General features: G+C 54.9%; 1 protein-coding gene across 1 annotated transcript in view; it reads right to left on the bottom strand.

Annotated features, from left to right (window-relative positions):
- EVL (Enah/Vasp-like) overlaps nt 1-22,042 on the bottom strand; it is a 92,881-nt gene that overhangs the window by 29,926 nt on the left and 40,913 nt on the right. The window contains exons 2-3 of the mRNA XM_025042122.1: nt 20,521-20,689; nt 14,929-15,106 (exon numbers count right to left, since the gene is read on the bottom strand). Of these exons, the coding sequence (XP_024897890.1) occupies nt 14,929-15,106; nt 20,521-20,689 (347 nt within the window). The remainder of the gene's footprint in view (nt 1-14,928; nt 15,107-20,520; nt 20,690-22,042) is intronic.

Genomic DNA, 22,042 nt, shown 5'->3' with positions numbered 1-22,042 from the left:
CCCCGGGAGAGCCAATCTGCGCCCCGCCCTGTCTGGACCCCAGCACCCAGGCCGCCTGTGGGGCGCACCCAAGCTCGGCATCACCTCCACTCCCCGTGTCCGACACCAACATAAGCACACCACCTGCTCCCCAGTCCGACCGTGGTCTCCCGCTCTGCACCCTCTGCTGGTCTCCGGGAGACGCTGTCTTTCCTGAACACCGTCTCGCAGGGCACCTTCTCCGCCCTGCCTAGGCCCCAGCCTCACGCTCATGCGGGGGGCTTTCCAGCAGCCCCCACCTGGCCTCTGCGCCCATGCTTTCACACGTGACATCAGAAAGCATAATTCCCCGTGCTGCATCCCAGCCAGGAAACTGGCGGTTCCCGGGGGACGTCCTTACGGTGGGGCCTGAGGCTTCCCCCCCACTGCAACTCGCCTGGCCCGGCCCCCTCACAGTCTTCCCTCTCTGGTGCTGACTGTTCCCTGTACCTTCCTGGACTAAAATGCAAATATGCAAAATATGCACAGATTTGTAAGGTATGACACTAGGCTTCAAAGGAATTTGGGGTCCACCCCTCAGACTCACTGCCTAGGGGGCGCATCTGAAGGTCGGCACCTCCTCTCCCCACCATTTCCTCCCTGGTGCAGGGCTCACGTGGCCCTCTCTGTCCAAACCCTTCCCCATACAGTTAAGACACTGGTCCCAGCGGGCTTTGGGACCTGGGACAGCTAGTCGCTTTCCCTCTTAATTTCCCCCCTGCGAGCTGAACGAGAGGAGGCATCGGGCGGTAGCACCCACACTTACGGACCACTCAGGTGCCATTCTGAACGCAGTGACTTGAAGCCACTTAGAGCTAAATTGAGTCCTGCCTCTGTCACTTACTCTTGGATCTTGGGTGGGTTACTGAATCTCTTCTACTCTATTTTCCTGTCTGAAAAATAACAAAAGCAGCACTCGTCCTGGCGTGTGGACTAATGACACGTAAGCACCAGCCTAGTCTGATATGGTGCAACTCAACGTCGGCCTCTTTCCTCGTTAGGTAATTCTAAGTGACAAACCTTTCCCGTTTGTCCCTGTTTATTCTCATGACACATCCCACAAAGGGGCCAGGAGTGGTGCTGCCATTATCCCATGGGGCCAGGGGTGCCCAGGGAGATGAAAAACTTGCCCGAATCCAATTACTGAGCGACAGAATCGGAACCAGAACCAGGCCCTGCAGTTTTGATCCCACACTGTCAAGTTAGCTTCCTCTGTCTCTCCAGGTCACCTCCAGAGGTCACCTCTACAATGGGTCGTGCTGTGAACACTGCCCAAAGGAGAGGCCTTGGGGGCAGACTCTGTCCTCGGTATCCCACGGCCGGAAATCCAACGCGGGGCCTGCCCGCCAGCAGCCGGGGACACGGGAGGCGACGCGGTGACCGAATGCAGGGCGGGAGCTCCGCAGATCCGGGCGCTGACTCTTTTCGGGCTTTGGCTTCTCCCTCCCTGCCAACCAGAAGACGTGCCGGATGGGTCCGCGGCCTTTCAGGCCCCCCCAGGTAGGCAGCGCCCACATCCCCGGCTGCCCCCGGAGGCCGCGCAATCACACTTTAGTATCAGTGCTGCGACGGAAACACGATCAGGCAGATCGCTGGACGTGAAGCCCGACTCTGCCGGAGTCTGCCTCTCCGAGCAGCTGCTCCACCTGCGAGACCATCTTGGCTGATGTGACACATACGGTCCCTTGTCACATCATGACCCGAAGGACTAGTTAAATGTATTTATTTCTTCAACAAGTATTTATTCTCAATATCTCACTCCAATGGAAGGAAGTTACCCCTCGACGGATCACCTAAGAACGTTCTATTGTGCTTGGCTTGGCTAATGTCCAGCTGTGCCTGGGTCTCTGAGGTCAAGCCTGGTGGCCTCAGTCTCCCTGTGCTGGCTGCTCCTGCACTCTGCTCCAGAGGCCAGTCCACTCTCTGCCCTCCTGGGAGTGGCCCTTCCAACTCAGGGGTGGGCACCCTGACAGCCTGGTGTGCTCTGGGAGTACGTGGAAAAACACTGAGTGCCCTTCGCGTGCATCGGCTCTACTGAACGGTAAGTGATTCGAAACGGGAGACAAGCACGGACACGCCACGGCGTGGCACGCAGAACCTGCATGAGACCTGCGAGGATCCTGAAGACTAGAGGTCTCCGGGCCGCACCGCACACCAGCCACAGGAATGCTGGCCTCTGAGTCCCATCGACTCACCCCACATCCAGCCTCCAGCTGCCCTCGCCTAACTTCCGCTGCTCTTCAGTCGGTCATCTGCATCTTCCTGAAGTGTTTATTTCCTTCTTGTCTTCCTCTGGTGGCTCCTCTACCTCTGATGTGGCATGTCCCATCTGTGCCCTACAAGCCCGGCCGAGCTCTGAGGCCTGCTCAGGGACTTCCACAAAGCCCCCCTGACTCCTCACAGGGAATGCTCCTCGAAGCTCGGCCCGGCCCGGCCCAGGCTTCCTTTACCTGGAGCTGTGCAGGTGTCGGTCTGCTGCCCCTGCTGGACGGTGAGCGCCTTACATGCGAGAATTACCCTACATTTCTGCATATCTAATTCTCAAAACGACCTGACAGCAGTTGTTATCACTCTGTGGAACAGATCAGAAATGGAGTTTCGGAGGCACAAACCACTCATTTAATTGATGGTAAAGCTGGGTCAAGCCAGGGTTCTTCCAGTCCCAACTTTCCACCACCCCAAACAGGACATCGTGCTGCAGGCAGGGATGCCATCCACGCACAGGGGTTCCCAAGGCCAGCCGGCCACAGCAAGACACCACTGACTGCACGGAAGAAGTCATTGCCTGCAGCACAGCGCTGCACGGGGGCTCCCGGGCCTCAGTGAGCTGCAGGCCACTGGGGTCTGCCCGGACCTTCCTCTAAGCCCCAGCAAGAGCCATGGCTCCATACTGGGCGGTGACTGAGATGTCTGGCAGGGAGAGGAGGCTGTGAAGGCCTGGGGCCTCGAAGCTCCTTCCTCACGGCTCCAGGGGAAAGTCTAGGCCCTGGAACATTAAATGCAAAGGTTACCCTCCACCATGTGGCCCTACCTGTTCCTCAAACCTCCTATTCCCCCTTGCCGTCCAGGATGGGCAGCCCTCCTGTGAACGGTGCCAGGCTCCAGCTCGGCTCCGTGCCTCTGCGTGTACAGCCGCCTCTCTTTGGACTGTCCCTCTCTCTGCTCTCACTGGCAAACTTCTATCGACCCTTTAAGGCCCAGGCCAGGCAGGCCCACTCCAGAGGCTTTCCCGATAGCGCCGCACGCCAGGCCTCTCTGGAGGCTTCCGCAGGCCCTGTACTCCCCTTGTGACAGCACCTGCCACACTGTCCTGTCAAGCCTCTCTTCCCCACCTGACCGAGCTCCATGATGCAGAAGGCATGCATGACTCGACCGTGTGTGCCGGTGCACAGCCCACTACGGAGGCTCAGGAAATGTCTGTTCATTCGCTCATCGGATAAGCATCAGTGAGCGAGGCGCTGGGGACACAGCCGTGGACGCAAACTGCTCCCTGGACTTAGGTTCTGGGGGAGAGATACGGAAAGAGGTACAGCAGGGAAGAGAACGGAGTGAAAGGTGTGTGGGTCCCGCCTCTGACTATGTGACGAGAGCAGAGGTGTGAGGAGCCATGCATTATTTATGAGAAGATTCTAGGCAGAAGGAGCATCAGGTGTGAAGGCCTCAAGTCGGAGGCGTGTGTGGATGGCCGGGGAGACAACCGAGGCCAGAGTGACTAGACGTAAGTGGGCGTGGGGAGGAAGTGCATCGAGAAGGCAGCCAGGGCCAGGTAGGACTTGGACTTGATTTTGAGTAAGACAGGAAGTCGCTGGGGAGTCCTGAGCAAGGGCTGATGACCCGAAAAGGTCGTTTTGCTTGCGTGTGGAGAACGGGCTATCGTGGGCTAAGCTTCGACGGCAGGTAGATCTAGCAGGTGGCTACTGTGAAAAGCCAGCTGTCTGCGGAATGAGAAAGTGGATGAACGAAGGCAGGCGACAGACAAGCAGGTGGGGGTCGGGGCCTCGTGCTCACTGCCCGCCCACTCCAGGAACTGTAAGTCACAGCCCAAGTTCAGCACTTGGGTTTCTGAGCCCCTGGGATGGATATTCACTAAGATACTGAGCTGGCTCTTACCGTATGTGAGCTAAACCTGGCAGAAGACTGACCGATGAAATTATTATTCTTAGGGACATACACGCCAAGTGAGAGGAAAAGTAGATGTGAATGAATTTCTGATTTACTTCGGAAGATGTAGTTATTTGGCTAGAGAGATGGGCCAGGTCAAATGCCAGTCGTAATCCACCCATGGTTGAGCTCAGATAAGATCTTACAAAGCCTGGAGGCCACTTGCTGACCGGGGTTGAGACCTGCACTTAGAGTTGCGAGACCGAGGCCCTGTTACTCACTGGTGTGGCCTTCGGCAGGTCACTGGCTGTTGCGAGCCTTAAAGTAGGGACACGGTTCCTAGTGTCTCCCTGACAGTCTCAGGAAAATACTGTGAAGACCCAGATGAGACGAGGTCCCAGCATGGTGACGTGTGGGAAGTGGGGTATGCACAACAGAAGACCCGTTCCTTTCCTTACAGAGCTGGCGGGTTAGCCCTGGGGGTGTCACTGCTTCTTCCCACACTGGTCACGACTCTGGCCATTGCTGAGGGGTGAGGTCCCAAAACAAAGTCTTGGGACTGGGTGCTCCAGGAATGACAATGACAACTCATATTTTCTGGTGCTTTACATCTTACAAATCACATTCCACTGAGTCTGTCATCTCTGCCTCAGGAAACTTGCAGGTGGTTATTAAGTCCATTCTAAGGATGAGGAAACTAAGGCTCAGGGTGGCGAGATGGTTTGCTAGGGTGTTAACAGCTGCTATGTGTGACAGGGCCTGGAGCTCGGGCATGGCATCCTGTCATCTGTCCCAGAGCTGTGTCAGACACCTGTGCTGTCCACAGGCTGCTCGTCACGGCCCCACCCAAGGCGCGTTAGGCAGGCCCGCGAGGTAGCACTCCATTGTGGGCCGCTCGCAGTCTCAAGCCCTGGTTGCGCGTGTGGTGTCCCGGCCATGTGTATGGAGGTCTTAAAGCTCCAAAGACATCTCCCCACCAGTGACAGGAAGACAACCCTGGGCCTGGTGGAAGGAAGAGGCCTTTCTTCCCCAGGATGTGAACCACAAACACACCCGCCGCTCTCTACAGGAAGACAGTGGTGGCAGCAGGATGTTCGGAAATTAGGGGCCCCGAGTGGTACCAAGCCTTGCAGTGTGCAGAGGGAGACCCCAAGGGCTAGGCCGAACCTCTTCTGGGACCACCCGACCAAGACCCGCTGTGCCACCGGAGTCCTCCCTGCCGTCGGCTCCTCCTCCGGTCTACCTCGACCCGCAGGCCCAGTCACGTCCTGCTTCCCCCGCCGCCCAGCGTCCCCTGCCACCCCTGCCCGAGCAGCCTGGCCTCGCGTCCCACGCAGCACAGACCATCAGCATCACCTCAGGATGACAGCGTTAACTTTTCAAAAAAGACTTGTTTTTAAAAGAGTAACTTTAAATAGTTACAGAAGTTTATAGGTGACCAAGAACTTTCACAAACACAATCACGCTATCCTCACAACAACCCTGTGAGGTAGGTATGATGACCCTGTGGACAGCTGGAGAACCGAGTCCCAGAGAGGTGCAGTGACTTGTCCAAGGGCACGCCCCTGGAGCGAGCTGTCCGTGAACCGAGGCCTGAGTCCGTGCGAGGCGCACGCACCTCAGAGCCGCGCACGGCTGCAGGTCCGTGGAAACGGCAGGCTGGGGCTGGCGTGCTCTTTCGCTTAGTGGCGGTGCGAGGTGGGCCAAGGTGACGGGTGCGATTTCTGTGTGAGACAATTCCGTTTGCCATGTCCCTCAATCACAGATAGCACCCCTCACCTTGCGCCCAGTTTCACAGGCTCGGGAGCGGTGCTGGATGAGGCGCCGTCTCGTCTGCAGAGGATGGCGTGATGGCAGGAAGCGCCGGGCTATGTAAACACACAGGACGACACGGGAACAAACTGCGAGCCCGCCCACCCGGCAAACGCCTAGCACGTGACAGCCCCCCTTTAGGACACCGGAGGGGTGAAAAGCAGGGTGCCTGCCCTCGAGGGGCTCACAATCTGAAAGCGAACCACGGTTCCGACCCAGTGGAATGACAGAGTGTTCGGAGCTGGGGCAGGGGCCATGGCAGAGGGCGGGTCAGCAGCTGACAGCACCCAGAGCACAGCCCCCGGAGTGGGGAGCACAGCCCGGTCTGGCGTGGCTCCGTGCGAAGTGTCAGGTGACCTTAGGTGAGGCAGGGGCCAGGCCGCAGAGGGGCTTGTCGAAATGACCCTGGTTCTTCAGAAAGGTCGTGCCGGAGTGCCAGCGGGGAGGACGGACTGAAGAAGGGGAAGACACGACTGTGTGGGACTGGGGTGGCGCCAGGGAGGAGACCATGAGTCCAGGATGTGTCAGGGGTGGGGTTCAGGGCACACCCTTCGTCAGTATAAACTGTCCCCCACCGTGCCAGTGTGGGGCTGGGGCCTGGGCTGAGAGTCCCGTGACCTGGCCAGGCCCTGAGGTCTGGGTTTGCTCACCCGCCCGGTGTGGGAGCAGTAGGAGCTCATCAGCTAGACAGTGTGCTGGTCTGTGGGTCCCGAGACAAACGCAACACCCTCTGGCTTCCCCACCGGGCTGGGTTCACATGCTGGAACAGCCCGACACGCCAGGTGGCATGAACCCTTACGATGGAAGCAGAAGGAAAGCACGGTGGGGTGCAGGGGAGGGGTGGGCGATCCTGTCACGGTGCCTCGAAGTGTGGCGGAGAACGAGGTGGGAGACGGGCAGGGGGCACTCTAGTAGGACGGTGGCCACGGGCCCCAAGCAGCTGCTGGCAAGGATGAGCGCCAGGGCGGGCCTGACCCACTATCCTCATAAGTCTGAGCACAAAGGCTGGTCAGGAACCGGCCGGCCTGGCGCTCAAGAAGTCGCCACCAGAGGGCAGTCAGGAGCGGGCAGAGGGCACGGGGAGGATGCACGGGTGGGCCACGCGGGGCCCACTGTCTGTACCTCAGGGGGACTGTCCTCGGGTGGGCCAAGAAGTGGCGACGGCCTCAGAGGGAGGGAGAGGAAGACAGCCCAGGACTGCTTTTTCTTTAGGGAGAAAAAGTGGGTAATTTTCAACAGAGAAGCAAAATCAGCTCTAACTCTAGGAAGCTGTGAGGGGGAACAATGTGAGCAGAGAGCTGTCTGCGGAAGTCCCCGCTGGGCTCCTTCCCACGCTCGTGGCGATGCTGCACTGGGCATCGATGAAGGACACGGGACATTGGAAAAACTGGGGAAACATTTACCCCCCAAGACAGTCAAATCTAGAAATGTACCAACAATGTCATTACAAGCAAACCAGCTAAGAAACCGATATGCCACCGCCTTCCGAGAGGCTGATGGAAGTCAGCGCGTTTTTAATTCACACCATGTGGATTTCCACCCAGCTACCAGGTTTTTTTTTTCTTTTTTTAAGAGTCCCAACCGATAAAAATAAAGCAGAATATACTGGAAGTCTCGGAGTGAGGCCGTGGCACACCTAGGTGAATCCTGAGAACTAATCAGTTTGAAATTCACTGCATTCAGCCTCAAAACTGTACACAAGGGCGCCTCCGACTGCCCGCTGCCCCGCCTCCCACGCCAGCCTCGCCATGGCTCCGAGGCATTCCCGCACCCACTCCGGTGCCTGAGGCCTGTAAAGGAAGTCGCGCTCCCACACTGGGCCCGGCTACACCAGGTCAGAACCTTTACCTTCCAGATCGAGAGGGTTCTGGCTGGAACACTCCCGCCATGGGCAGAGAGCTCTGTGGTGCACCCCTGACCTCTGAGATAAGCATCAGCACCTCATTCTACAGACAGGAAACAGCCTTGGAGGAAGTCTGCCCAAGGTCTGCAACCGCTGGCGGCTCCTGACTTGTGCCCTGTGAGTGACCTTCACGTGAGTGTCTAGCGGGACAACTGCTGTCCCAGGCATCCAGCCCTGCCATGGAAGTCCGGGCGCTGGGACTCACGTGCTCCAGTGCCCCCTCCCCACCACGGGGGCTCTGGGCCTCCAGGAGAGGGCTGAAGATTCTGGGGAGAGGGGCTCCGTCCTTCAGCTCTGGGTACAGTGGGCTGTCAGAGCGGCCCGGGACCCCGGACCCCAGGGGGCTGTGAGGAAGGCCTAACATATGCTGGGCAGGGGGTTTCCTGGGCCCTCCCTTCCAGACACGTTCAGGCTGTCACATGAAGCTTGGCCAGCTCCCCCTGTCACTCCTGGTGACCTACTGGGAGTACCTATGACTCTGCCACGATTGGGGGTTGGCGGATCGTCTGATTTGGAGTTTCTTGGGGTCTTAACAGGAGCTAAGATGTGAATCTTGTTTTGGTCTGGGGTCTCCCCACTCTTCCTGAGTTGCCAGTCAGAGAAGTGAGGCCGTGGGAGACAGTGGAAGGATACGTGGCCGCAGAGCAGGAGCAGCGCAGAGGCTCGTCACGTGGGCAGGCTGGGCTGCCGCTGGGAAGGCCTGACGGGGCTGCGCCGGGGACAACCAAACGGGAAAGAAATGGACACGTCATGCTCGCTCAGGCCTCCTGGGCACTGGCCTGCTCGGTCCTCAGGCTTCGTCTTCGAGCTGCACCCCAGTCCTAGGCCCCAGGGAGAACCCTTGAGGAAGGAGTGGGTGTGCCAAACCCGGGCCCCCTCGGACGGTGGGAGAGGCGTGGTGTGGCCGCAGCTCTGCCTGACTCGCTGTGTGACCCTGGGTCTCAGTTCTGTTGTCTGCAAAATGTAGTGCTTCGGGATGCCCGAGGCCCCGTCCCCAACTACCTTCTTCCGCCCCAGAAGACGCTTCAGAGGAGGAAGACTTCCTCAGGAATTCCCTCCCACGGCGTGGCAAGACCCTACCAGCTCGGGGCCTCAGTACGGGTGCCACTAGGGCCCTGCCCTCCCGGAACTACGGGAGACAGTGACGCGATGATGGGGAGCGTTCAGGGAACCTGAAGCCACTTACTGGGAGGACACTGGATCCGAGGACAAAGCGTGGAGAGGGGTGGGGGGCGGCCCGAGGGAAATGCGCTTTATTTACCGGCAGCCTACAGGTACGAGGTGTCTTCCCCAAGTCCTGTGTCAGGTGACCCTTCAACAATCGCGTCATGGATGGAGTGGCTTGTTCAGGGTCACACTGCTCATCAGCAGTAGAGCGGAAGTGGTCCCAGGTTGTCCCCGCGCCCCATCCCACGCCTTGCAAGCCCCACGCATCCTGGTTGCTGAGTGACAGACAGCCTTTATAATAAACCGGTGACCTCGTAAGTAAAGTGTCTTCCTGAGTTCTGTGAATCACTCTAGCAAATTCGCTGAACCTCAGGAGCGGGTTGTGGGAACCTCTGACTTACAACCTGTTGGTCAGAAGCACAGGTGACAACCTGGACTTGTGACTGGCCTCTGAAGTAGGTGGGGGTGGGGGCAGTCTCGTGAGACTGAGCCCCTGACCTGCGGGAAACGCACCTGCCCGGCGTCGCACACACCTGGTGTTGGGGGTGAAGGTGCAGTGAGGCTGAGGGCGGAGGGCGCACAGGTGAGGCGCACTCCTTGACCCCAATGGACCCTGGCTCAACCTCTTCCCACTGAACCACGTGGCTTCTGCTCCACCTCGTCACCTCTGGGTGGGGAGAGGAACAGCTCCTCGTGCTGACTGGGCCAGTCTGTAACTGGTCTGGGCCAAGTTCTCACCTCCTCCCTCTGGGGGTCAGTGGTCCCAGCTGCAAGATGGGCACACACATCGTGCTGTCTACCTGACACGGCCAAGTGACGTTCACACGAGACAGCGCTGTGACACACGGAGCTGGCATTCTGATTTCCCAGGACTTCTCGTCTACCCTTCCAGACTCGACGGCCCCTTTTCATGACGAACGTTTTGGAATGTGCCCTGAGTTATCGCGAAGTGAAAGTCGTAGATTATATTTAGCGATACATACAAATTAGAAAAGAATGATGCCTTAAGCGCACTCCCAAGGAGAGATGAGAAGTAATGCACGATGAAACAGACATCGCAGTGTGTCGGAGCTCACACGACTGCACTAGGGAATGCAGGCAGTGAGGTGCCCGTGCCCACTCACGGTGCTGAGGCCGCAGATCCCATCGAGGGACTTGCGTGGATGACGAAGCTCACGGGTGACATGCTTCCAAAAGAGAAAACAATTTTTGGCAAAGTCACAGAAAAATTAAAGTGCGAATTTCCTTTGAAGGACATGGGAGTTGTATTCCTAGAAATTAAACCACTATTAAAACTAGTTTAAAAAAAGGGGGTGCGGATGCTTTTTCTTACAGTAGGGTTCGGTTCCAGTTCAGATGACTAAGTTTTAAACCGCCGTGTGCTGGTGCGACACGCAAAGCCAGACTGCACGGCGCAAGGCCACCCTCACTCCGCGAGTCACCAAACACTTCCTGGCCACCTCCACACCATCCCCGTGGAGAGCTCCTTGTCTGGTCCAGCCCCAGCGCCAGTGCCTACACAGGACATAAACGTGGCTGAAGCCACGTGCGAGGCGGTGATGGACCAGGCCAAAAACCAGGCTCCTGACTTCCGGGCCAGGCTCTTTCTGCTGACCTGAGTGAACTCCTGGAGGGCCAGATCCCCCGGAATCTCAGACACTGTGGCAGGGACGCATCTTCCTTAGTCAAATGAGACTCGTCTGAGCCACTACAGCTCGTCGCCATCACAGCCCTGCAAACCTGCGCTGTGCTGTCTGCCTCAGAAGCCCAGCCCAGGCTTGGGTGAGAAAGTCTAGATTTTATTGTCATCACTATAATCGCCATCCCAGTCTGAGTTCCCAGCGAAGCGTGTGCACCGCCCTTGGCCACCAACCTCATCACGCAGCACCCAAAAACCCAGAAAAGCCGGGCCGCACGGTCTGTGAACCAAGCTCTGTGAATGGCAGGGGCCAGCACCCCACACAGACAGCTGAGGCCACAGGGAGGTGTGGCCCCTCCCCACCGACGGGACACGTGGAGTCAGCGTCCTTCTCCTGTGCTCAGAAGAGGGCCAGGGTTAGGAGGTGGACAGCTCTGCCCTGTCCCCAGACAACCTCCAGACGTCAGTTCCTACAGGAAAAGCCCCAATAACCCAGCGACAGACTTTCCCTGTCGACTAGGATAATCCCTGAACCCAGGGCCTGTGGGTCCCGAGAGAACCCGAAGCCAGTCCTGCACTCCAGTCCCCACCCCGGGAATTGAAGACGCCAGCCTCCATGACGGTTCAATCAATCAATCAATCAATCAGTCAATCAACCAACCTACCTAGTGATGTATCTGGCTAAACTGGCATTAGGTTGAGCCTGAAGCTGAAGAACGAGGATCCCAAACTCACTGCTGTAAGACAGATTCTGTGGGCCCCAAGGAGCCATGTCAGAAAACCAGACCTTCCGAGGGTCAGATGCCTGTCTCTTCTGTGTAGAAGCTGGGCAGCAACGACATCGCTCAGTGGTGCCCGTTCTCTCCAGAACACGTTAAAAATCCTGGCTCCAGCGCGGCTCCGCCAGGTTAGAGGCGGGAAGAGACAGACAGACATAGCCACGGCCTCTGCCCGTCAGCACACAGGTGCGCTACCTGTGCGAAGGGGTGAATTCTGGGTTTAAATGTCCGCTAATTCTCTGGCTGCAGAGTCACAGGGAAGTCACTGCTCTCTCTGGGCCGTGGAGTCCCACCCAGTGACGCTGTCTGGGGACCTGAGTCTCGGGCCGCGGTGGGACTCGGGCAGGACGAGGGGGCGTGGAAGCTGTGCAGCACTGTCCTTGGCATCTGCGATGGTCTTACAGCTGCTTCTAGGTTCGTATCTAAGTAGCTCGTGCCTGGCAGGGTCGGGAGACCCTGGAGGCGGCCACACTACAGTCCCCCAACACACAAGGAGGGGGCAGGAGGAAACGTCCGGTAAGACCCATCCTGCAGAAACCCCAAGCTCAGAAAAGACCGCCATGCCATCCGAAGGCGCCAGCCCCAGATGCCCTGCAGAAAGCGACATGCCACGAGGCGGGGGGGGTGGGGGGGGCGCCGCGGGGGAGCGAGTGCGAGGTGCCAGGCACCACGCCAGGCCCTTGAGTCCTCGCTGCACCTCTGAAGTGGGACTATGGCCCATTTTACAAAGACGGACCCTGCAGCTTACAGAAGAAAACCACGTTCAACAGGACCAGAAGGGAGACAGCCAACCTTAGACTGGCACCCTTGGCACACGCCCGGCAGCGCACGCCAAGCGCGTCACAGACACTCCAGGTCCCATCTTCATAACCACCCCACGGAGCAGGCTTTACTGTCCCGAGGCCACCGGTGGCAGAGCAAAGACAGTACAGGATCTGGCTGCCCCCAAACAAATGCTTTTTTTACTACAGCAAATTGCCTCCCACCGAGGCAGAGGAGGATGGAATTTCTCGGTACAGAGGGTATTTAATAGAAAACATCAGTTAGCTGGCAGCGAGAGGCCTTTTGCGACAGCTGGTGGGCGGGGATGGGTGGCGGGGTGGCTGCCTGTGCCTGGCGCGGGTGCTGAAAGCTGAGCAGCAGATCAGTGTGACCCAGGCATACCCTGGAGTCGCACACCGCAGGGACCAGGAACCGATTCTGTGGACGAACCCCGCAAACGTAACGTCGAGGGAAAGAAATCACACACAAAGGCACACACAGTGTGATGCGCACACGCAACGAAGTTCACACACAGGCAAAATCGCTGTTGCCACGGACGCTGACACCCTGGTTGTCCCGTGGGGAGGAGGAGGAGTATGGTCTCCGTCAAGACTTGGCAGGGCCGGGCACACGTGTGTAAAAGCTTCTCCAGCTGCATAGCTCAGACTTGTGCACGTACTGTCGGCAGGTCATGCCTCGGGCGAAGAGAAGGCGTACTTCTCAAGGGGCCCAGGCCCCCCGTCCCCCCGACTCGAGGTTTCGCCCATAGAAGCAGATCAGGCCACAGCCGACAAACCCTGACGGGCAACTGCGACCAACTCATGATGAAAGTTTCAAATCGGGCCACTCGCGCATTGTGACACCCCCAAAACTAGTTGGTGTCCCCCACCCCACACCAAGACATCTGTCCAAACCGAGTCACTACCTTACACCGACAAGTTACTTCCTCAGAATGGGTGACAGGTTTCTTATGTGAAAATGCGGTGGATTAACTGATTTCCTTGCAATTCATGGTGAATTTAATAAAGTAACTAGTAGTTTTTACTTAGTTTAAATAGCTGCTTTGGGAGTGTCGGCTGTCTGATTTGATCAGAGCCAGCTTTGCCCCTCAGTGTATCTGCACATACACATAAAGTGAAGCTTGGAGCCCACATCCTGGGGTGGTGCCGGGTTCACCTTAGACTCAGCTCACTTCACCAGGAGGCTCAGGCTCTCGAGAGGAAAGGAGACAGTGTAAGCAGCACCTGTTTGGTGCCTACATCGTTCCAGGCCCGGTGCGGGTTACTGCGCACGGCTGTGGGTGAGCAGCCTCCCTGCACGCACCCCAAGTTCACGGCAGCAAAGCCACACCCCCCGGGACTCTCCACAGCAGGAAAGCATGTGACGAGTTTCTGTTTTGTACAAAACTATGGGATGCCCACTCAAAACATGTTCTTCACCTACTTAAAAAAAATACCGCCGAGGTTTAAATCGGGTCCCGAAGCTGCAGTATATCAGGCCAGTAGACTTAAAAGCCACCTTCCTCCAGCTTCTCAGTACCATATCTCCCCACTTTCCACCCCGATTCTGGCAGCAGCAACAATGACAGTAACAATACTCTCAGTACTAATACTGGGTGACTGACATGTGTCAAGCAGTCTGCTAAACATTTTACATTCTAGCTCATTTAAACGTAAAATTAACCCTCTATCACCCATTTTATAGATAAGGAAATCGAGGCACAGAAAAGTGAAGTAACTTGTCCAAGGGTTCCTCAGCTAGAACGCGGGAGAAGCAGGCTGTGAGCCCCGCAGCGTGACTCCAGGCCCGGCCTTAGGCACCGGGCTCTGCGAGGTGAGACCTCTAGCATAGTATGGGCCACATCCGCGGCCACCGAGACACCCACGGCCCGGAAAGCCTCTGTCCTCCGTCCCCGCTCCGAGGCGAACACTGCAAATTTCCAACACGGACCACACACGTTTGCTTCTTTGCTTTAACTGCCCTGCTTAGAGACGCTGGTACCCCCACCCCACTGTCCACTCCGAGCCCACGCGCGCCCGGGCTCCCAGGTCTCTGGGGCCTTTCTCTGCACCGTCCCCCCCGCCAGCTCCAGCCTCCTCCCCACCTGCGCCGGGCGCCAGGAACACTGCCTGTAGCGTCCCCTTTCCCAGCACACGCCAAGCTTGGCGCCCCATGCCTTGCACGTGCTGGTCCCTTGTCCCGGGAGGCACGGTCCCACCTCTGCCTAGTGAAGCCCGCGCCCTTCAAATGGCACCGCCCCCTCGAAGCCTCCCTTAGCAGCCCCATTTCCCTTTCTGTGTGCCCCGAACACCCTGCTCACACCTTATCAGAGCACTGAGCACGGGACTTTACCATCGGCAGGTTATGAACGTGTTTACCCCGAAATACTAAGTGCCCCGAGGGACAGACTCATCTATCCATTTCTTATACAATCCGCCCGCCAGTTTCTTGCACTCAGTAAATATTTAGTAAAAGTTTGTTAAACACACAAATAACAATTCAAGAACAAATTGTCGTTTGCTCCCTCCCACCGGCCAGTCTGTGCTCTAGGTGGACAGCTTGAGAACACCGCAGAGCAAATCTGTCTCCCAGAAATGGCGGAAGACGTAACCGTCACTTTCGCCTCCTTGAAATCGTTACTCTCCCTTTAAACCCAGAATCGGGCAGCTGCTCTGTGCGAACCCACGTAAGGTCAGTTCATCGCGGCCGCGGGGCGAGGACACGCCGGGAGCTTGAGCCCTGCTTACCTCCCTCCTGGGAATTCATGATGTTCAAGGCAAACAGCATGGCGTTGGAGAACGTGGTCGCCTCTTCCTTACTCGCGAAGTTTAAGCCGTACACCTGGCGGGCATCTCGCCACTGGTGGAAGGTCGGTGTTGCCTGATTGTACTTCAGCCCTTTCACGATTGAATAATTGATCACAACCTGGAGGAGAAAGGAGAGAAATCCGTGTAAATAAATAAAAGGTAAGCGAGCTGGCGAGAGCTGCTATGCGGCAAGGAAGGGTATTGCGCCCCCTGGGGCCAGCGGAGGACAGAGGGATGGGGGGTGGCGGGGAGGGTCACAGGAAGGGGAGAGCACACCCAGGCCGCTTTTCAACATGATCGAAGAATAGTGAGGGTTCGAAAACCAGCTGCTTCATTTAACTGATAATGCTGTGTAGTCACAGCCTCCAGATAAGACCTGAGTTAGGAGTCTGGGTCCCTTGGGCCCTGTCCTGGCCCTGCCACCCGGCTGTGTCATCCAAGGGGATCACTGCACCTTTCTGGGGCTCAGTTTCTCCAATTATAAAATGGGGATGAAAATCCTGGCTCTCCTGACCTCACGGGTCACTGCCCAGGTCACCCTGTGATGCACGTGTCACTGAGACTTCTAGACATGCAGATCCTTTGGGCAACAGTCTCCAAATTCCTACTCCTGCCTCCGAGGGCCCTCGCACAGGGTCTGCTATTTACAATGCATCAACAAGTGGGTGATTGGTTAGAGCAGGAGCCCCCAACGCCTGGGCCCGGACTGGTACCCGTCTGTGGCCTGCCAGGAGCCAGGCCGCACAGCCAGAGGTGAGCGGTGGGCAAGCGAATGAAGCTTCATCTGTATCTGCAGCCGCTCCCCAGCGCTGGCATCACTGCCCAGCTCCACCTCAGGTCATCAGGCATTAGATTCTCATGGGAGCACCGGTCCCCAGTGCCAGAAAGGTTGGGGACCGCTGAGTTAAATGATAACTCAGAAAAGTCACAGTGTGCCGCACAAATACACAGCATTATTAATACCTTTGTTATTAGTCAATCAAGAAATAGCAACTGGCTGCCGGAAGCAGCGCCTGGCCCAGGAGGGAAGCTACGGAGAAGACGGGAGAGTTCGGGCGTCCGGGTGCTTACATGCGGTCAGGAGTCCGACCAGTCCATCTGACCTCTGAACGCCTCTTTCGGAAGCCTAACGGAGGACTAGCTCCAAGGTCTTTAAGACTATATTTAGCAAGTGGGTCTCAGTGAAAGCGTGGGAGGTCTAGAGCCGTCATTCTGTGTCCCTAAGCCCTCGGCTCAGAGTCACATGATCTAACATCACAGGCCTCATTAGTCATTAGTTTCCTTATCTGCCAAGTGGGGAAGAATGTGACATGGCCGTGGCATGGCACCCCGTGGTGTGCCGTGAGGATTAAATTCTGCATGGAACTCTGGCGCAGGGCAGGCTGTCAGCGTTAACTGCGAACCAGAGATGGGTGTACGCAAGCAGAGCGGGGACGGCCTGCTGCTCGTGGCGCTTTAGCGGAAGTACTAGATGACTTCTCAGATCTCCCTTGGCTTTGAGCTGGTTTTGCAATCTGAACTTGGAGATAACTCCGTCTACTGTGCCCTGGTCAGGAAGGTGAGCTCGGGGAGAGATTCGGAGGTACAAAGGGATGTGGCCAAGACCACCGGCTGGTGGGCTGCGGCACTAAGCTGAGCACCCATGTTACTGAGTTTATAAATATTTAATTCTTTTTGACTGCTACATAACATTCCATTTTTTGATATATCACAAATAACTTATCCATTCTCCTGCTGATAAATACTTGTGTAGTTTCTAGCTGTTGGTTATTATGAATAAAACTGTTATATTTTCATGCATGTCTTTTAGTGGACACAGGTACTCATTTCTCTTGGGTACGAACCAGGAGTGGGTTATGGAATAGGTGTGTACTCAGTTTTAGTAGGTCCTGTCAAACCATTTTTCAAAGCAGTCTTATCAATTTATACTTCCGGCTGATGTCAGCATCATGGAGGAGTGAGAAGGTCCCTTTGTAGCTCCCCTTAAATTTACAAGTTGGGCATCTATAAGCCAGCAAAGCTTAACACACGAGAATGCATGAGAGACCCACAGATGGGAACATCCGAAGGTGGGTGTATCAGAATGCATGGGGGAGGTGGGACAGGGGAAGGATGGGGATGGTGTCTTATAGGTGTAGTGGCTGCTGAGGCCCCAGCTAACATGGCAGTGGTGGAGTCGGGGTACAGCCCCACACTACGGCCCCGTGGAGGGTAAGAGGGGCAGAATAGCGTTGGTGTCGAGAAGCTGGCTCCGCCCCCTCCATCGTTGTGGAACCGGTAGCCACAGTGACATGCGTCTAATAGCACAGTGGTGCCAGGGAGCCACAGGGCCATTAGTAACAAGATAGCGCTGCTGGCCTAAAGACCTGGCTTCCCCCACACCTGCCACATCCCCCCACTACGGTGGTGGTGCCCCGAGACAGAGGTACACTGGACATACCTACCACCTGGTCACCTCAGAGTCAATTTCCATGACAATGGCACCTCCCTTGATAAGAAGAAACAAAAATTTGCTCTATAGCACCATCTACTGGGAAACAAAAGACCTCTAATTATCAGCCTGCTGAATTAAGATCAAAACGGTATCTAAACAAGAGTCCACTATCTCGAATGAACAATCTCAAAGTCACAGAAGACTGTGATTTAAATGACAGAATTCTAGACTGCAGTAATAAAGAAACTCGATGAGATACAAGCAAACTCAGAAAGGCAGTTCAATGAGCTCAGGAATAAAACTAATAAACAAGAGACGGAAACCATAAAAAAGATAAATGAGATAAGGAATGCATCATAAAATACTGGAAACAGAGCAGACCAGACGGAAGAGAGAATTGGTGAGCTTGAAGACGGAAATCTAGAAATGATTCAGGTGGAAGAAGAGAACTAGAATTAAGAAAAACGAAGAACTCTACTAGAGTGCTCTGATGCCCTCAGAAGGAGCACGGTAAGGGTGACGGGTGCCCCAGAGCGGGGGGAGAGGGAGCACCGACTCAAACGAATAACTGATGAGACTTCTCAGACCCAGGAAGGAACCGGACATTCGAGCACAAGACGCTAACGGAATACCTAACTACCTCAGTGCAAGATGACCTTTTCTTGAAAGCACATTACATTAAGCGTGTCAAAAGTTAATGACACAGAAAGAACTCTCAAGGTAGCCAGGCGGACAAAAAGACAGTAACCTACAGAGAAAACTCCATCAGATCATCGTCAGATTTCTCAGTAAAAACCTAACAGGCCAGGAGAGCGTAATGATATATTCAAAATACTGAAAGAAAGAAACTTCCAGACAATGCTATGTCCACAAAGTTATCCTTGAGATATGGAGGAGAAATCCAGGCTTTCCCAAACAAACGCGGAGAGCGTTTAAACCAACCCTGCATTACAAGAAATGTTTAAAGGAAGTCTTCTACCGGAAATAAAAAGACGAAAGTATACAAAAATTTTGAGTAAGGTGACAGACGGAAGCAGGAAATTCCAACTCTATTTCAGAATAGAGTATTAAACAATTATAACTAAAGGTTAATAGGGAAAAAAGCATTAAAAATAGCTCTAACTACTATATTTTGGCGATAATTCTTGTACCATTATCTTCATGGGGTTACTGGGAGACTGAATTAATAGACATAAAAAGTGGTCCATAAGTCAGAAAGAGACTAAATGTGTAAGATATTCCTATTTGGTTATAAAACCAGATATCACTATCTCTCTTAAAATGTTTGACCTTTATAATCCAAACTGACTGGAAACAGACCTGTGAAAATTAGCCTTTTCTCCTGAGGTCCACAAAAGTTATTGAGGACCAAGTTTCCTGTCACTTTCTCTAACGCCTTAGTTTACGAAGAACCTCCATGTTCTATGTCCCATCTGAGGAGAGACTGTGGGACATGCTCCCAGTGGGAGGCTGTGCTGGTGACTCCTGTCAGACACCAGGGCCTCTCCGAGTTAACGGTGACACGGCCTCCGTGAACTTACGCAAGAGACCAGGGCGGACAGCTGCCAGTGCCCCGCACGGGGAAAAGGTCCCCTTCCAAACGAGCCCCAACGGGTGGCTTCCTCTGAGGGAGGCAGCGAGGTACTGAGAACAAGGTGCATGCTGGGTTCCGGGAATCCCGTCCTCCAGCCAGTGCCTTTTCCAGCACCGTGCCACCCTCCCAGTGTGCCCTGGGGCAACCGAGAGGCAGGAAGTGAATGAAAAACTGGTCATGATACAAGCGATCGCTCAGGGGACACCATCACGACCTGAGAACTGTAGTAGGTAACGGTCCTTCTGTAAAGGTGAGTACCAGGCTGCTACAGCCCCCGCCCATGGGCGTTATGAAAATGTATCAGAGGTTCTGGTTGTCTCCATAATTGGGGCCAAGGGTGCAATGTATGGTGTAGTGTGCCTCTAAAAGGCGGAGCCAGAACCAATGAATTGGAAGGACAGGGAAATAGTTTCTAGAAGGATTTTAGAAAGATCTTCCTACCTGTAGGCTCATCAATAAGGGAGAGGGGTGCCTCTGAAGGGACCCAGAGTCCCTGGTTGGCCAGACTGCCTTTAACCAGGGGTCATGGAGTAGTAATGTTCCTTTCGCCACAAGAATCTGAAACCTATTAGGGCTATTTTGGTCAAAGCAGAAACCATTCAACAGGCAACACAGACAACAGTCTTAAGTTTCTGTTCTCTCTTTGCTAATATGCTGATTCCTGCAGACAGCAGCTAACCTGCTGCTCAGCTTAGCAGCTTAACCAACAAAGGACTCCAGAAGATGCCATTTAGGTAGAGTTCTTCACAAATGTTGAAACTACAGACCTGTTAATTTCACTGCTAAAAATGTCCTCGTCAGTCACGAAGAGGTGGGGGTCGAGCACTGAAATAGCAGGCAAGGTCACTGTGGTTAGGCTACACGACCGCTTTCTCCACGTTTCTATCTTGGGCCATGTCACACCAGACTGTTCTGTCTTAGTTACGCGTACACGACTTACCTTGTATTTGCAGAGGTGCTTACCAGGTACACTCGCAAACTATCATATCTGATTTGCCTAGGATGTACGATCAGAGAGAGAAATGATCCTAGATTCTTCAATTCATCTTGGTATTCCTTCTGAAATAAGACTTAGGAGGTTGATGAACCGAAAATCTCTATTGTTACGTTACTTATAGCTATGCAGGCGCAGGATAAAACCAACGTATCTGCACGACACATTTCCGAAGCTGTTCCACATCCGCTACTTTACTCTAATGTGGCACTGTCGCAGTGAGGTAGGTGGGGTGTGGATCCGTCTCTATGAGACAGATGCGAGATTGAAGCTCAGAAAAGACAGTGTGCTCAAGGTCTCACGCCTCAAGAGTCTGAGAACAGAGAGGAAATCTAAACCCAGATTTTCGGACCCCAAACCTTGACCTAATTTTTTTAATCTCTTTTTACTGTGTGCGTGCAGGCGTGCGCGGGTGTGTGTGTGTGCGTGCGTATGCGCGTGCGAGTGCCTGGGTGTGACCTGTCAGGTGCACACCCCCCCCACGGGTGTGTCCTGTCACCGGGCACTCACCTGCTGGTCCTGAAGCTTGACTCCGACGACTCTGAAGGTGTTGCTGGCGGTGTTGTGGTAGATGTTAATCCGGCTGAACCCCTGCTGGCCAGGTTTGATTGGCACCCACTTCTTACTGGTGTCATCGTAGACCATCACGGAAGCCCGGGCTTGGCAGATACTCTGTTCACTGCAGAGCAAGAAAAGACTTAAGTGTCAGCGTCGGCTACAATGGAGGGAGGCTGGCTTCGTCCTCTTCTGAAACAGAGGCCAATGGCTGCTTGACGCAAAGACACTTTCTAACCGCCAGACCTTCCGACCGTCTACGGAAAGGCTGCTCCGCGAGGTGAGTCTTCATTCTCCGGGGACCACGGGGAGTGGAGAGGTTCTGCACCAACACCTTCGGCAGCCTGGAAGGGACGCACAGCTTCCCCTCAGGGGAAAAAGGCGCCTGAATGAGGAAGGAACTGAGACTACAATTTGCCGACGGTCCACAAGGTTCCAGGCGCTGCTGCGTCAAAGGAGACAACGCGTTAACGCACCTAAGCGTCACGACTCATGACGTGGCGGTCACCACCCCGGGCGTTTCGTAGATAAATAGAGAGTAGCTCGGACACTTGGCAAGATTTGCACGAATCCACATAGGTACTCAGTGATTCAATCTGGGACTGCCCACCAATTCTGACTCTAGAGCACGAGATAACATTCTTGCCAACACCCAACGAAATGCTTGATTTATGAAATTATGATAGGGTGGCATCGTGCAAGCTACACAGACAATAACTAGGTGATCGAGATAACATTCTTGCCAACACCCAACGAAATGCTCGATTTATGAAATTATGATAGGGTGGCATTGTGCAAGGTACACAGACAATAACTAGGTGATCTCCTAAAGAACGGAGCGATACAAATGAAAATAAGGAGATGATGCGCCCTACTTTGCTGAAGACATTCGTTCACCAAGCGACTTCATCTGTTCAGAATGGGACAGAAGCCCAGGGAAGAAACCAAAGAAGTCCCCGGAGAAGGAAAACAGTCACCCCTAACATCGCGTACAGCTGTTTCCACTGTCTTCGAAAGGAAGACATCTCTCGGTGCCCACGGGCCTGTCCACCTACATAGAAGCCTAATAACCTTGAACATGCACTGTCTCGGTCTCAAGCACATAAGAATCCTCAAATTAAGAAGGTAAGGCGTGGTTGTGACCGGGAGGGCGCACCCACACCCGCGGAGTGGCCATCACCCGAGGGGAAGGGGCCACATCGACACAACTGAAGAATTAGAAACAAAAAGTTAAAAGCCTAAGAATCAACGTGGGCCCAGTTCATGTAAGCAGAAGTGTGTACAACGGTCATAATGATAAGACCAAGCCACCGGGAAAAATCACATTGTGGTCACTTTACCATATTTAAGGCAGGGAAACAAAGTATTAGAAAAAGATCTCACTCCCCAGCCCTGGTGGTTACTGGGTGACAAAACCGTGGTTATTAGGAGACTGGCCCTCCGTGACTGGAAACTTCACCCACGTGGCGTGGCATGC

The sequence above is a fragment of the Pteropus alecto genome, unplaced genomic scaffold (genome assembly GCF_000325575.1).
Source record: "Pteropus alecto unplaced genomic scaffold, ASM32557v1 scaffold8, whole genome shotgun sequence".
Classification (NCBI taxonomy): domain Eukaryota; kingdom Metazoa; phylum Chordata; class Mammalia; order Chiroptera; family Pteropodidae; genus Pteropus; species Pteropus alecto.
The sequence above is the reverse complement of the archived record's forward strand: the minus strand, read 5'-3'. Positions and strand labels throughout refer to the sequence as shown.